The sequence below is a fragment of the Sphaeramia orbicularis genome, chromosome 16 (assembly GCF_902148855.1).
Source record: "Sphaeramia orbicularis chromosome 16, fSphaOr1.1, whole genome shotgun sequence".
Lineage (NCBI taxonomy): Eukaryota > Metazoa > Chordata > Actinopteri > Kurtiformes > Apogonidae > Sphaeramia > Sphaeramia orbicularis.
In genome coordinates this window covers 4,411,421-4,427,394 of record NC_043972.1, presented here as the reverse complement: position 1 = coordinate 4,427,394, position 15,974 = coordinate 4,411,421, and the positions used below count along the sequence as shown (strand labels likewise).

Below are 15,974 nucleotides of genomic sequence, written 5' to 3'. Positions count from 1 at the left end.
AACCAGTCACACCTGTATTTACAGTGAACACAGCAGCTGCTTAAATCTATGACAGGTACGCTTTATTTGTACTGTCTTACATCCTTATGATTTTAATAGAGGTCATCTTAGGTACCTGTCATATGTGAGAGGCAGTAGTTTATTACAACAAAATGTGAAACATCTGTGACATGCACTGAGCTGTCAGTAACAAGAAGTACAGTCTGTAGTCAAAGCAAGTCGATTTTCAGAGACAGACTGTATGACCTGTTTAACCCTTTCATGCATGAATTATGAGAACCTTAATCAAGATTTTTTTTCCTGAGTGTTTTTATTCCTCTTTAGGCATGAAAAAAACAATGTGATTGATTTTTTTTTTTTTTTTTTAAATCAACCTGTTTTTCATGGAGTTACAAAAATGTCCACTCAGCTACACCATGAATTTTATTCTTGAAGCAAAGAAACATGTATTTAAAACCCAATATCATAAAGTGATATGAAAACAGTGAAATGAAACCATGTTTAATGCAGCTAATCTGATGTTTTCTCACATTTTAACATATTCTAATGCTAGTTATTACTCACTTCATGGAGATAATATGTAAAAAATAAATATTAACAATTGATTTCCACTCAAGAACCAACCAAGAACAACAAAGTTACAGTAATGGTATGAATTGCAGTTTATGAGATGATGTATAAGTGTCCACTGTGTTGGCTGATGTGGAACTAAAACAACGAAACCCATGAATATACAAGAGAACAGCTGGAGAAGAACTGTCCACTGTAGTGACCACTATGCATGAAAGGGTTAATTCCTGTCATCTACACATCTGATGTTTGACAGTTTGAAAGAAAATTTTGCATTTCCCTTCGACAAGTCTGTTGAGCCATTTCACTGTGGAATTGGAAAAACTGCAAAATCAAAAGTTATATAAGAGGCATGATCATCATTATTTCTGGGTCGGTCCATCTCAGATTACCCAAAAAAATGGCATTTTTTAACCTCACCTCCTCCAGTTTTTATGAAATTTGGTATACAGGGTGGGGAAGCAAAATGTACAATATTTTGAGGCAGGGATTGAAAGACAGTGTATGACCAATTAGTTTATTGAAAGTCATGAGAATTTATTTGCCACAAGAAAATGTCCATAATAGAATTTTATGGACACTCCAACTATTTTTGAAATCTCCTTTGGTGTGACGAGTGCATTCAGCAAATCACACACTCTTTGACGTTTGCTTTCCTGATTACTCATATGGGCAAAAGTTTGTGAAAAGGTATGGATAATAGTGTTAGGTATGATTATGACATCAATATATGTTGGGTTTCAAAACAGTTGACGTAGTGCCTGCTGAGAAAAAACAACTAAATGTTCATTGTAAATTTTGCTTCCCCACCCTGTATGTATATGTGTATATATATATATACACACATATATTGTAAATTTTGCTTCCCCACCCTGTACAGTCATGGAAAATAACACTGGGTTACAAAAAAAATGTTTTTTGCAAGTTGTCTAGGTTTTTTCAACTGAATTAGGACCATTTTGCACCGCTAAATCCAAAAATGACATCTGTTTTTCTCAATCAGGTCAGGTTTTTTTGCTAATTTGATTTTGAAAAATTTGATCTTCTCACAAAATATAATAATTCATATCAAAATAAGATTGGTAAGCACACTTCATGAAACTTGTGACTTGATTCCTGTTAGGTACGATGGTGTATTCACCGCAGATGGAGCAGAATACGTCAGGCTTATTTTCGCAAGATCTTCTAGTCGAAGCCATTTCATTCACCTGTAATATTAAAAAAACATTAATCATAAATTGGCAAAAGTAAAATCTTCAGAACTCGTTTATTGCAAGAAATATGAAAGAATTTTGTATCATATGATGTGAAAATGCCCATAAATGTAAGCAAAAATGTTCAAAAGCCAATATGTAGCATAGTTCAGAAAGTTGACCTGACTGAGCAAAATGAATGTGATTTTTGGATTCAGCACCAAAATGATCCTAAATCAGCTCAAAAAACTTAAACAATAAATTTGTTGTTGACCAGTGTAATCAATTAAAATAAAGTAAAAGCAAAGAGTGCAGATAGAATACTTACAGTTGCTATATGCACAGTAACTGTAACTAAAAGCATCTACGGATCCAAAATGTTTAATACCTGTTGAAGCACTAAACCTATCAGTACACTTAAGCCTTTTGTACTTTTTGTCCTTCATTCAGCATCAAGTGGTGACTTTGACTTCATTGTGTTCTTTTTACTTCATGTAAGGAATCATTAAACGCACCTGTAAATGCAGAGCTGCTGTTCTCTGACCTTTGAGATGCTATAGAATATTCTAGTTATAACTACACTGAAAACATGAGCAGATGAAGGTCATGATTAAGTGGCTGACGCTGGCAGTGGCTGATGCAATTACAGCAGAAGATAAAGGACTTCAGTCTGTGCAAATTAACCCTTAAAGACCCAAACAGCCACTGGTGACCACAAGCATCTACTGGTGTAAATGCTTAATATCTTCTGATCCACTAATTCTGTCAATTCATGTAAATAATTGGTGTAAAATGCAGTTTGTCGTCTTTTCATGGTCATCAGATATGACCCATTTGGACGTTCAGAGGCTCCGTAGTTACCGTGGAAACACCGCCATTTTCTATAACATTGCTTCACCAGTAAAACCATAGAAGTGGATCAATGACAACGGTTGTTTTTACCTTGAGTTCATGATATGTTTAGATGAGTTTTTATGAATATCTACATGATTTTCATTGAAAATGTAGAGAATAAAATACTGCATAATTAGATGTATTAATTTGAAAGTCACTCCCAATATAGTTCTAGATCTTTAAAGGGGGTCATATTTCTCTAAACCCACTTTTATTAGTCTTCGGTTCATTTATTTGTGTATTTGGGCCCTAATAGTTCATGCAGTTTGAATTTGAACCCTCCAGGTGCTGCAAAGCTATCTTTATATTCATTTTTGGAAAAACTGAATGGATTTCTACCAAGGTTATTATCGTTAACGAAAACTAACGAAATGACGAAAACTAGAATTGTAAAAACATAACAAAAACTATAATTAAAAGAAAAAAAAAGATAACTATCTGAAACTGTATTGTGTGCTTATAAAACTAACTAAAACGTATAAAAATTATGGATAAAATTCCCTTCGTTTTCATCTTTGTCAATGTCAGATTGATATGAAATCAATTTATTTCCCTTGAGCAATTTTAGCTGCTGGCACCGTATGATATTCAACGGTCCGTCACTTCTCATCACTTGTTTAAAGTCGTCTTCTGGTCCCCACTCTACCTGGAAACATGGAGACTAAAGTTGGAAAAAAGCAGCAGAGTCCTGTCTGGGATTTATTTGAATACGATGACAACAAAGAAGATAAACGATATGAGAAAATTAAACTAAAAGTAAGTATTTAGAAAATAATAAAAACTAGCAAATGTGCCCTAAAAATGAATTAAAACTAACTGAGTTAGAGAAAAAAAGTCAAAACTAAATAGAACTAAACTAGAATGAAAAATCCAAAACTATTAGAACCTTGATTTCTACAACCTGTTTTCATTCCTGCTTAATTTGTTACATCTATAACTAATTACGTCACGACATTTGCACATATAAGGTCAAGACTTCCGATGAACATTTATCAGAATACGCTATAATTGTTTGTCAGCAGCAGTGGTTGTAGTAAAAACTGAAAATATGTCCAAACTTTGAGCCAATTTCCTAAAATGTTCAGTTGTTGGTTGAACGGGACAGAGTAGCACAGCGAAATATCACTCCTTTAAGGGTTAAAGCCCAAATCTATATTATCTACTAATGATGGGTAGATGAGGCGTCATGAAGTGTTTCGACACATGTCCAAACTGTGTCGGTACTGTGTCACTGAATACTGACCGCTGCTGGACCTTCAAAATCCCTACAGGCGACCTGGTGTACAGACTCAACTAACACTGATTTGATGAGCTAGTATATACAATAATATGATTTAAGTCACTGTGTTTTATACTGTATCATTTCATGTCTTCATTTAAATTTAAAATATCTTTGATATTTTTAGATACAGTCAATAAATAATGTGAACATGGATCATAACGTGAAAATCTAAGTGAACGTGTTGTGAATGAGGATGCTTGTGGACTGGGATTTTTTTTTTTTTTTTACAAATTTTTATTCAAAAAAATATTTTTTTCTAATGTTTTGAGCTTGATGTTTGAAAATGAAGTAAAGAATAAATTAACAGGAATTAATTATCAGTAAAGCAGCTGTGAGTCAGTAGTATAATGGCTGTATATCTGAGTTGGTCCTGGTGGATCTGGACTTCGTTCTCATGCCTGGCCCTAGAATGCCTCAGCACTGAGGAGGTGCTTTAGTTTAAATAGGAAAGTTCTGTCCAAAAAATGCAACATTTAACCTGCAGAAAATAATATAAATAGTAAACTAAGAGTCACTTTGAAATGAATTTGAATTCAGATAGATGAAGAAACTCTGAGAGGAACAGGATGAAACAACAAGGACATTCAAACCAATCCCTTATTTTCTGACATCAGATCAACATGGTCCCACATGGCGGAAACCTTTCTTTTGGTTTGAGGCTGCTCCAGAATTCTTGATGAACTTGACGATGAACCGCAAAAGATCAGAGATTCTTTTGGCAGATGCGCTTCCTTATAAACAGTTTGGCGCCTCAGTGTCGGTTCCAAACACTTCCTCTATCGATCACATGACTTTCTTGAAGCGATACGAGCACCGACACAGGGTTTTGCTCTATGAGCTCGACACATGCGCCGACGCATCGGTGTTGCCGGACCCATCACTATTATCTGTATTATAAAAGCCAAGTGGCCTCTGTGTGCGTTTGTGTGTGTGTTTGTGGATTCACACAAAATGCGTACAGAGCTGACTGCTGCAGTTTGTTCCTTGACCAAAAATACATAAGTATGACAGACTGGAAAAAACAGCAAGTTGATACAACCAATATTTTGTGAGATTTTAGTAATTTCAGAATACAATAGCTTTACAATGGCGTTGCTATGGCCAGAACGCTTTGGCGGTGCCTGCTGGACAAATGCGGTACAGCATGCACGAATACACAACAGCATAAAAACTACCGCATCTAGAACCTGTGGATCCCAATGGGTCAACCTAGTAGTTTACTTTAAGCAACATCAACAAAACGTGGACTGTACTGGAAGTTTTCTGTGTTCAGAGTTTAATTTTAAGTCACAAAACAACATGAGAGGGAAATAGCAGCACAAATTTGGTCAGTAGTTGCTGCAAATTAGTAAACACAGCCCTAAGTAATGTAACATAATAAAACACATGCAAACACAAGCCAATTAAAGCTGCAAAGACGAACAACTGAATCAAATACAGAACTGGCCTGCATGTGAGACGCACACACTAACAGGAACACAGATGTTTCCAGGACACACTAAAAGCAAAATGAAGAAGTGTAGATATTTGCACATTTAATCATGTATTTATGTTTTGTCTATTTGCATCTTTTCTTCAGATGCAGTGACTCAGATTAATAGCAGCGGTGTAGGAAGGAAAAGCCATTTATTAACGGGGTTAGATGGAATGTTTCTACTTTCACATATTAAAAAATGACCTAAAATATCATTAGTGTTTAGAATAAAGAGACGTTCTGCCGAGGTAATAGATTATAGAGATATGAGCAGAATATATTACACCGACAGGCTGGTGAAAATATTAGAAGTAGTACTGTAGTAGTTGTAGTAGCTATAGTACTGTTCTTTTCACAAACCCTGTACGTCAGGGGTGTCAAACATAAGGATTAATGGGAACACTTTACTTGAAGGTCTAGTTTATAATGCATTAAGCACACATTCATCAGACATTATAATGCATTTATTACAACAGATCATGTACAACAACTTAAGTATTATAAGTGTAGGCCTCATGTCTTATAAATTCAGCTTCCATCATGTTTTCTACATCCACACCAAAGTGACAACAGTGTTTGAAGGAAGAATCTCCAGTCCTGGGTTACAGAACACATTCTAACCATCAGAACTGTAGTCAGTTATAAAGACACAGAACTGCTGTGACATGTAGTTTCTGAAACTGAATAATGCCTTAGAAACATCAATAATAAGTTACAGGAGGACTGATGATATTATAACACAAGTATGATGACGTATGAGCAGTATCTGCCGGCTCTGAGTAAAGTGTAAGTCCAAAATTATACATCAGTGTTCTTAATAACTCTTTATTTTGCAAAAACAAAACATTAAAAGAACAGAGACAGTAAATAGAAGTGTTACATGTTGCTTTATATGTAAATAAAAAATAATGTGGCAGCTCTAAATCTTTGTAAATTCAATCACATCCTTCTATTTATTATTTTTTTTTAATAAATATGAAATCCCGGTAACACTTTACTTGAAGGTCTACTTTATAATGCATTAAGCGCACATTCATAAGACATTATAACGCATTTATAATGCATTATAAAAGTCATTACAACAGTTTATGATCATGTACAACAACTTAAGTATTATAAGTGTAGGCATAATGTCTTATAAATTCAGCTTTCATCATGTTTTCTGCATCCACACCAAAGTGACAACAGTGTTTGAAGGAAGAATCTCCAGTCCTGGGTTACAGAACACATTCTAACCATCAGAACTGGAGCCACTTATAAAGACACAGAACTGCTGTGACATGTAGTTTCTGAAACTGAATAATGCCTTAGAAACATCAGTAATAAGTTACAGGAGGACTGATGATATTATAACACAAGTATGATGACGTATGAGCAGTATCTGCCGGCTCTGAGTAAAGTGTAAGTCCAAAATTATACATCAGAGTGTTCTTAATAACTCTTTATTTTGCAAAAACAAAACATTAAAACACAGGTGTCAAACATGCGGCCCGGGGGCCAAATCCGGCCCACCAGAGGGTCCAATCCGGCCCATAGGATGAATTTGTGAAATGCAAAAATTACACTGAAGATATTAACAAATAAATAGTGTACAAATCATTTTAATTCAGGTTCCATACAGACACGTACAGACCAGTTAGATCTCAATTGGGACTGACCAGAAAAATACTACCATAATAACCTATAAAATATGACAACTGCAGATTTTGTCTTTTTTTTTTTTAGTGTAAAAAAAGTAAAATTACATGAAAAGTAAAATTACATGAAAATGTTTACACTGACAACTATCCTTTTACAAAAAATGTGAATAACCTGAACAAATATGAACAACGTGAAGTATCTTGAGAAAAGTAAATGCAATTTTATCAATATTATACATGTTACTCAATGTTTTGTGTATTTGTAATTGTAATATAAGTTGTAATGCACATGTGTAAATGATAAACTGATAAACCGAGGCAGAACATTGTTAAAACTGTACTTGTTTTTCTTAAGACATTTCAAGTTGTTCACGTTATTCAGATTTTTAAGGAAACTCTGTAGATGTAAACATTATCATAATGTAATTTTACTTTTTTCACTGGTGTTATTTTACTGGTCTGGCCCACTTCAGATCATATTGGGCTGACTGTGGCCCCTGAACTAAAATGAGTTTGACACCCCTGCATTAAAAGAACAGAGACAATAAATACAAGTGTTACATGTTGCTTTATACCAGTGTTTCTCAAACTGTGGGGCGGGCCTCCCCGGGGGGGCACGAAGGTTTTCCAGGGGGGGCATGGGATCATTCCTAGGTGTTTTGTTTTTTTTTCTTCAGGTTCGAACATGTATCAGGTGGAACTAATGTTTTAGTGTTGGAGCACCCTGGACTCATTTTAGGGACGTACAACAAACCAATCTGCTGCCATAGTGATCTGTCACTAGAATAGACACAGAGTTTAGGTTTGGAGAATGGACAAGGACTGGAAAAGAAAAATGTGCAATGTTTCTGGTTTTGCACAGTTTGTACAGTTTGCACTTGAATGTTCTGAGATGTGCAACGGAAACAGGCTCACTGCAGCCACTGATATTGTTAAAATGTTCATCTTTGTTACCAAAATTTGTTTGTTGTTCTACAAAAAAAATTACCTTATTGTCATAGTTGTAAGATAATTACACATTTCCTATTTTTAATTGGAAAAATAATGTCTCAGGGAGCAGTTTTGTTGAGGTCATTTATATTGTTCAATCAAAAATCGAAGTTATTTTTAATTTGCACAACAAATTATTCAAGGCAAAGCAAAAAGTATTCTAATGGTGTTGATGTTTCTTTCAATAAAAGTTATAATTGCACCGCAGGTACAATGTTGTTGGGGTTGAGGGGGGCCCGACAGAAAAAGATTGAGAATGACTGATTTATACATAAATAAAAAATAATGTGGCAGCTCTAAATCTTTGCTAATTCAATCACATCCTTTTTTTTTTTTTTTTTTTAATTAATTAATTTTTTTAATACATATGAAATCCCTAAAAAAGATGGGTATAGGGACCAGTGACAAAACCTAACAAAAGTTCCCACCTAAAAAAATAAACTCCTTCACACTGCTTTGGTGTGGATGTATAAAACATTATGAAAGCTGAATTTATAAAACATGATGCCTACACTTATAATACTTTATTAACCTTGGTGTAAGTTGTTGTACATGATCATAAACTGTTGTAATGACTTTTATAATGCATTATAATGTTTTATGAATGTGTGCTTTATGCATTATAAACTAGACCTTCAAGTAAAGTGTCACCGGATTAATTATGAGCAAAAATTAAACTGAAAATATTAACCCATGAAGACCCAAACAGCCACTGGTGACCACAAGCATCTACTGATCTCACATGTTTAATATCTTCTGAACCACTAATCCTATCAATACATGTAAATAATTGGTGTAAAATGCAGTTTATAGTCTCTTCATGGTCATCAGATATGACCCATTTGGACGTTCAGAGGCTCCGTAGTTACCATGGAAACACCGTCATCTTCTACAACACAGGTGTCAAACATGCGTCCCGGGGGCCAAAACTGGCCCACCAATGGTTCCATTCCGGCCCGCGGGATGAATTTGCAAAGTGCAAGTTAGGGTATCAAACTCAAAAATAATATCATAATAACCTAGAAATAATGACAACACCAATTTTTTGTCTTTGATTTCGTGCAAAAAAAAAAATTAAATTATGAAAATTTTCACATTAACAAACTATCCTTTAACAGTAAAATGTGAATAACCTGAAATGTCTAAAGAAAATTAAGTGCAATTTAAACAGTATTCTGCGACTGTTACTAAATGTTTTGTGCCTTTGTAGATCGGATCTGTAATGCATATGTATAAACGATAAGTCGAGGCATAATATTGATAAAACTGTACTTAAATATCTTAACAAATTTCATTTTTTTCAGGTTATTCACATCCTTTTTGTTTGGATAGTTTGTAAATGTAAATATCGGTGTAACTGAATGTTATTTTTTGCACTAAAACAGTTTGGAGCTGTCATTATTTTTAGGCTATCATGTTATTGTTTTACTGGTTCTGGCTCACTTCAGACTAAATTGGGCTGAATGTGGCTCCCAGAAGAACATGAGTTTGACAGCCCTGATCTACAACACTGATCCACCAGTGAAACCCATGGAGTTGGATCAGTGACAGTGGATGCAGAGACTTTTTTTTTACATTCTTAAATCTTATCTCATCTTTCTGTTTCTTCAGGGTCTTCTCCAGCGCTGTTACTCCGCCAGGGCCTCCTATCTCTTCCAACAGGACAAGTTCTACGACGTCAGCTACGACACCGGGGACAAGTCGGTCCAGTGCAGCAGGAAACCCGACGCCTTCAAGTTCTGGCTGATGTGGAAGGCTTTGGGAAGCAAAGAGCTGGAGCAGAGGGTGGACAGGGCCTTCGCCATGGCCAAGTGAGTCTGAGGAAACACCTGGAAGGAGCCGCTGAGCCCCCACCTCATGTAAAAACAGACCAGGAAAATAATAACAGTGAAAATAAGTTAGTTTGTTTTCAGTCATATATGCATTTAACCCTTTCATGCATGAATTATGAGAACCTTAATCAAAATTTTTTCCTGAGTGTTTTTATTCCTCTTTAGGCATGAAAAAAAACAATGCGATAAAAAATTTTCTTCTGAAAAATAAATAATAATAATAATTTAAAAAATAACAATAATAATTAAAAAAAAAAAAAAAAACAACATAAAAAAATAATAATGAAAAAAAAAAAAAAATCTTATGAACCTATTTTTCATGAAGTTACAAAAATGTCCACCCAGCTGGACACCACACGTTTAATTTTTGACGCACAGAAACATGTATTTACTGATAAATTGTGTAAAAACTGTGGGGAGGGCTTGTGATTCTGGGGGTTTATGCTCAGGAGAGATCTACATAATGTTACCAGTTCATGCCAGAAAAAATATGTAGTGTCTTAAAACTTTAATAAAGATATGTGTAAAAAACAACAACAACAACAACAACAACAACAAGAAAAAGAACAACAAAATCCATGAATATACAAGAGAACAGCTGTAGAATAGCTGTCCACTGTAGTGACCAGTGTGCGTGAAAGGGTTAAAAACAACAGAAGAAAAGAGAAATAATACAGTTTAACTGAAAAAGGCTCAGGCAGAAGCAAAGCTTATCAATGCCTGCCTACTTTACAGTTTAAGCCATTGGTTCTCAAACTTTTTACAGTGGAATCCCTCCTGAAATATACTTTTTTAGCCAAGTACCCCCAACTGTCGCTTCAGCATTTTTGATTGAAAAAAATTAGGCAAAATTTGTTCCTGTGCCAAAGGTGTCCGTTTATTATTTCAAAACTTTGTAAACAAACAACATGTATTTAGCTGTAATATATTTAAAAAAAACACACACATTTTAATAAGTAAGTTTTGTGTGCAAAATAGAAACTGAAAAGCGTCCTCTTTCATCGGCAAGAAAAATAAATGAATTGGTCATTAATGAATAAATTAACTTTTCCACAACAAAAAATTATTACCTAATAACTCAAATAAACTCATCTTGATTAATATAAAGTAGAAGTTTATTATATGAATGTATTTGTTGTGTTTCATATTTCAGCATTAATTCTCATTATTTATTTAGTTTTCAGAATATGATGACTTATTTAATGGATTTTTCAAAAAGAATTTCAAGTACCCCCTGGGGGTACATATAATCTTTTTTTTTTCTCCCAATTACAGCTATAACTCTCAAATATAGATGCATATAATGCTTTTTTGAACATAACAAATGAAGTGCATTGTTTAAGTTTTAAAATAGCACTATTCCACAGTTGAAACCCTTTAAAAGAAATACATCTTCTTTTAACTTTTTTTTTTTTTGAAGCTTTTTGTAACACAAATTTGCATCCATCTCTCAACTCATATTTACTTTCAGACACTATAAAAAACTATTAAAAAAGGTTAAATTACATTATGAGAATGTTTACATAAAAAGCTGAAATGTGTTAAGAAAAATAAGTGCATTTTTAACTATTATTCCTCAGTTTATCATTTAAATGTCTACATTACAACTTACAGATCACAGTGGACCTACAAATGCACAAAATATTTAACCCTTTCATGCATGAATTAAGAGAACCTTAGTCGAGATTTTTTTTCCTGAGTGTTTTTATTCCTCATTTGGCATGAAAAAACAATGCAATTTAATTTTTTTTTAATAAACCTGTTTTTCATGAAGGTAGATTTGTTGCTTTAACTAAAAAAAAAAAATCCAATAAAAAAAAAGTGTTTGAATGCAAAAAAAAAAACAAAAAACTACCATCCGAAAAATTGACATTTGAACACTTTTTTTCTTTGATTGAAGTGAACTTTTTTTTTTAACTTGATTTTTTTTTTTTTTTTTTAATGAAAATGTTTTTTTGGTTAAAGCAATAAAGAAACTAATCTACCTTCATATTTTTTATGGGGTTCCAAAAATGTCCGCTCTGCTGGACACCATGTGTTTAATTTTTGAATATCAGAAAGTGATATACAAAATCGAAACATTTTTAATGCAGCTAATCTGATGTTTTCTCACATTTTATCATATGCGCAATTTTTATTAGCAATTGATTTACACTCAAACATGTCACTGCAGATCAGAAAAGTTATTGTAATGGTATGAATGTCAGTGTATGAGATGGTGCAAAAGTGTCCACTGTGTTAACTCATATCGAACTAAAACAACAAAACCCATGAATATATTAGAGAACAGATGTAGAATAGCTTTCCACAGTAGTGACCAATATGCATGAAAGGGTTAATAACAGACAGAATATTATTAAAATTGCACTTATTTCTCTTAAGACATTTCAGGTTGTTCATATTTGTTCAGATTATTCACATTTTTGTAAAAGGACACTTTGTAAATGTAAATATTTTCATGTAATTTTACTTTTTTACACTAAAATTAAGACAAAATTTTGCAATTTCCATGCCTTATAGGTTATTATGATAGTATTTCACTGGTCTGAGCCACTTTAGATCATATCGGTCTGGACGTGGAACCTGAACTAAAAGGATCATGACATCCTTGACTGGTCATATTTTCAGTATAATTTCTGTATTTCACAGATTCATGTCAGGGGCAGGATGTGAGCCTCTGTTGGGCTGTTTTTGGCTCGTGGGCCGTATGTTTGACACCTGTGTTCTACCTCCTGTGGGTTTAATTCAAATAGAGTAGAAAAGGGAAACACCTGTTGGCTTCTGTTCACCTCTCCACATCTCCATGGTTGACTTGGCTCAGCCTCCTGGCAAACAGTGCTCTCTAGTGGCTTTTGTGTGATTAATCCTAGTATTTACACTTATAACGCTTTGTAATTATTTTTTTTGTTTGTTTTTTTTTTGCAGGTATCTTGCACAGGAGGTCAAGAAAAGAGAAGGGTTCCGCCTGCTGATGGAGGTAAGTGTAACAATGCAAAAAAAGGTAGAAAATGCAACCGAGAGTGGAACTAGAATTAAAATGGCAGTTTTTCTTCTTTTTCACAGCCTGAATATGCAAATGTCTGCTTCTGGTACATTCCACCCAGTCTCAGGGATCTTCCAGACAGCACTGAATTGTGGGAAAAAATCCACAAGGTGAGTTTATAAAGAGTGGAATTTCACTTATGACTTTAATGAGAACTGTGAAGTCCGTCTGATCATACCACGGGGAGCGCTTTTTCACTTTTTATATTAAGAAATGACACATGGATTTATAAAACGTTTAATTTATAACATGGCTTTGCAGGGATATTTACATTCTATGACACCAGGGGTCTCCAACCTGTGGTTCCGGGGCCACATATGGGTCTTTAGCATCTCTCTATGGTTCCTCTGGTCAAAAAACATTAGGAACATTTTGAAAAGAACTGAATGAGTCATTACTTTAACAGTGTTATATGACTAAATCCAGTGTTTTTCAGCCTTGGGGTCGCCTGGAATTTAAAAGGGGTCCCCTGAAGTTTCTAAGTAATTGATAAAAATTAAAAAAAAAACCCATTAATAATAAAAAATATATAGTGAGTTGAGAGTGATAATCCCAATCCATAAAAGACATGACAAACTGAGTGTGAAACTGCAGCACTGTGGTTCTGTTTCTGTGTCAAATGTTCATTGTGGTCAGTTTCAGATGCTGCAGCTCTTTCATAATTCATAGTTTCAGTTCTTGTTTGTTCAGTATTAATTGTCCTCCTTGTAAATCACAGCTGGACTGACTGGACAGATCCTGACCAAGGAAAATCACATTCTCCCTTTGTGCAGTAATCTACACCTGGATTTACTGCCTCCGTCCATAAAAATATACATTATATAGACTAAATGTCATCTGAAATTAACGTTTATTTGCAACATAGTATAGCAAACTATTACAAGATCAAAAACAAATTAATTATAGCAAAAAAAAAAAAGTCTCCATTTTGAATGTCTTGAATTTGTGATGTTAAAATGGGGTCATGAGCCAAAAAAGTTTGGGAATAACTGCCTAAATCTAATCTAACTTTGTCCAAAATACGCAATAATTTGCAAAAATACGCAGACTTTACACAGAATAAAAGGATTTTTTGACAGCATAAAAACCAAAATGTCTTATTTTCTTGCCAAATTCAATACAAGCTGCTCATTTTGCATTTGTTCATCGTTTGTAAGCCACTATACGTGGATGTTGTGCTGTTTCTCCATTACACAACGTAATTATGTTTTGGAAATAGTGTCCATTATTTAAAGACAAAATATTACACTGATCATGTAGAGAGCTTCAGAACTCATGTATCAAATATGATACGTCCGGCGTTACAGGGTTAAAGTCATCAATTGTGTCTCCTCCGTCCTCCTGTAGGTGGCGCCGGTGGTGAAGGAGCGTATGATGAAGAAGGGCAGTATGATGGTGGGCTACCAGCCCCATGGAGACAAGGCCAACTTCTTCAGGATGATCATCATCAGCCCTCAGGTCAGCAGACAGGACATGGACTTTGTCCTGGATGAGATAGACCGACTGGGACGGGATCTCTGAACAATGACCCACGTCGTCTCATCTGCCACGGACCAGCATCACATGTCCCCTTTGTTTATTTAACTCCTGGTTTTGAAGGATATTGAGACGTTCAGGTGCTGCTTAAAGGTGGGGTCTGAGTTCTTAGAAAAACAGTTCCAGCAGCTACATTTTGAAAATGCTCAGTTCAAAAGTCCAACCCCTTTCTTCAGATGTCCCTCCGAGGCCACGCCTCCAGAGTAGTGGCACACGTAATGCTTGTCCCCGAGGGTTCATGAGCGCTGCACAGCAACAATACGCCGGCTGAGGCTAAGGCTAAGGCTGAGGCTGAGGCAGAGGCTGAGGCTAAGGCTAAGGCTGAGGCTGAGGCTGAGGCTGAGGCTGAGGCTGAGGCTAAGGCTAAGGCAGAGGCTGAGGCTGAGGCTGAGGCTGAGGCTGAGTCTGAGGCTGAGGCTGAGGCTGAGGCTGAGGCTGAGGCTGAGGCTGAGTCTGAGGCTGAGGCTGAGGCAGAGGCTAAGGCTGAGGCTGAGGCTGAGGCTGAGGCTGAGGCTGAGGCTGAGGCTGAGGCTGAGGCTAAGGCTGAGGCTGAGGCAGAGGCTGAGGCTAAGGCTGAGGCTGAGGCTGAGGCTGAGGCTAAGGCTAAGGCTAAGGCTGAGGCTAAGGCTAAGGCTGAGGCTGAGGCTGAGGCTAAGGCTAAGGCTGAGGCTGAGGCTGAGGCTAAGGCTGAGGCTGAGGCTGAGGCTAAGGCTGAGGCAGAGGCTGAGGCAGAGGCTGAGGCTGAGGCTGAGGCTAAGGCTAAGGCTAAGGCTGAGGCTGAGGCTAAGGCTGAGGCTGAGGCTAAGGCTGAGGCTGAGGCTGAGGCTAAGGCTGAGGCAGAGGCTGAGGCAGAGGCTGAGGCTGAGGCTAAGGCTAAGGCTAAGGCTGAGGCTGAGGCTAAGGCTGAGGCTGAGGCTGAGGCTGAGGCTAAGGCTAAGGAGGCTGAGGCTAAGGCTGAGGCTAAGGCTAAGGCTGAGGCTGAGGCAGAGGCTGACGCTGAGGCTGAGGCTGAGGCTAAGGCTAAGGCTAAGGAGGCTGAGGCTAAGGCTAAGGCTGAGGCTAAGGCTAAGGCTGAGGCTAAGGCTGAGGCTGAGGCTGAGGCTAAGGCTAAGGCTAAGGAGGCTGAGGCTAAGGCTAAGGCTGAGGCTAAGGCTGAGGCTAAGGCTAAGGCTAAGGCTGAGGCTGAGGCTAAGGCTGAGGCTAAGGCTGAGGCTAAGGCTGAGGCTAAGGCTGAGGCTAAGGCTAAGGCTAAGGCTGAGGCTAAGGCTAAGGCTGAGGCTGAGGCTGAGGCTAAGGCCGAGGCTCTGCACCGTCCCGGTCCAGACTTGGGCTCCGATGCAGTCTACGGTCTGGTCCGGCCCGGCCCTGGCCCCAGCTCTGTCTCCGACACTGGCTGAGGCTCCATCACCTGGGGCTCTGACGCTGACTCCGGCCCCACCTGAGGCTCCGGCTCACGTATCCAGTCATACCTCATTCAGTCTCCTCTAACCCCCCCACTCTTCCAGAACAGTCCCAGTTCA

At 36.8% G+C, this 15,974-nt stretch overlaps 1 protein-coding gene across 1 annotated transcript in view; it reads left to right on the top strand.

Annotated features, from left to right (window-relative positions):
- The window catches only part of LOC115436390 (acidic amino acid decarboxylase GADL1), a 35,264-nt gene extending 20,599 nt beyond the window's left edge, over positions 1 to 14,665 (top strand). Inside the window, exons 12-15 of the mRNA XM_030159250.1 lie at positions 9,655 to 9,854; positions 12,801 to 12,852; positions 12,939 to 13,028; positions 14,266 to 14,665. Of these exons, the coding sequence (XP_030015110.1) occupies positions 9,655 to 9,854; positions 12,801 to 12,852; positions 12,939 to 13,028; positions 14,266 to 14,439 (516 nt within the window). The 3' untranslated portion in view covers positions 14,440 to 14,665. The remainder of the gene's footprint in view (positions 1 to 9,654; positions 9,855 to 12,800; positions 12,853 to 12,938; positions 13,029 to 14,265) is intronic.
- The last annotated feature ends 1,309 nt before the right edge of the window (positions 14,666 to 15,974 follow it).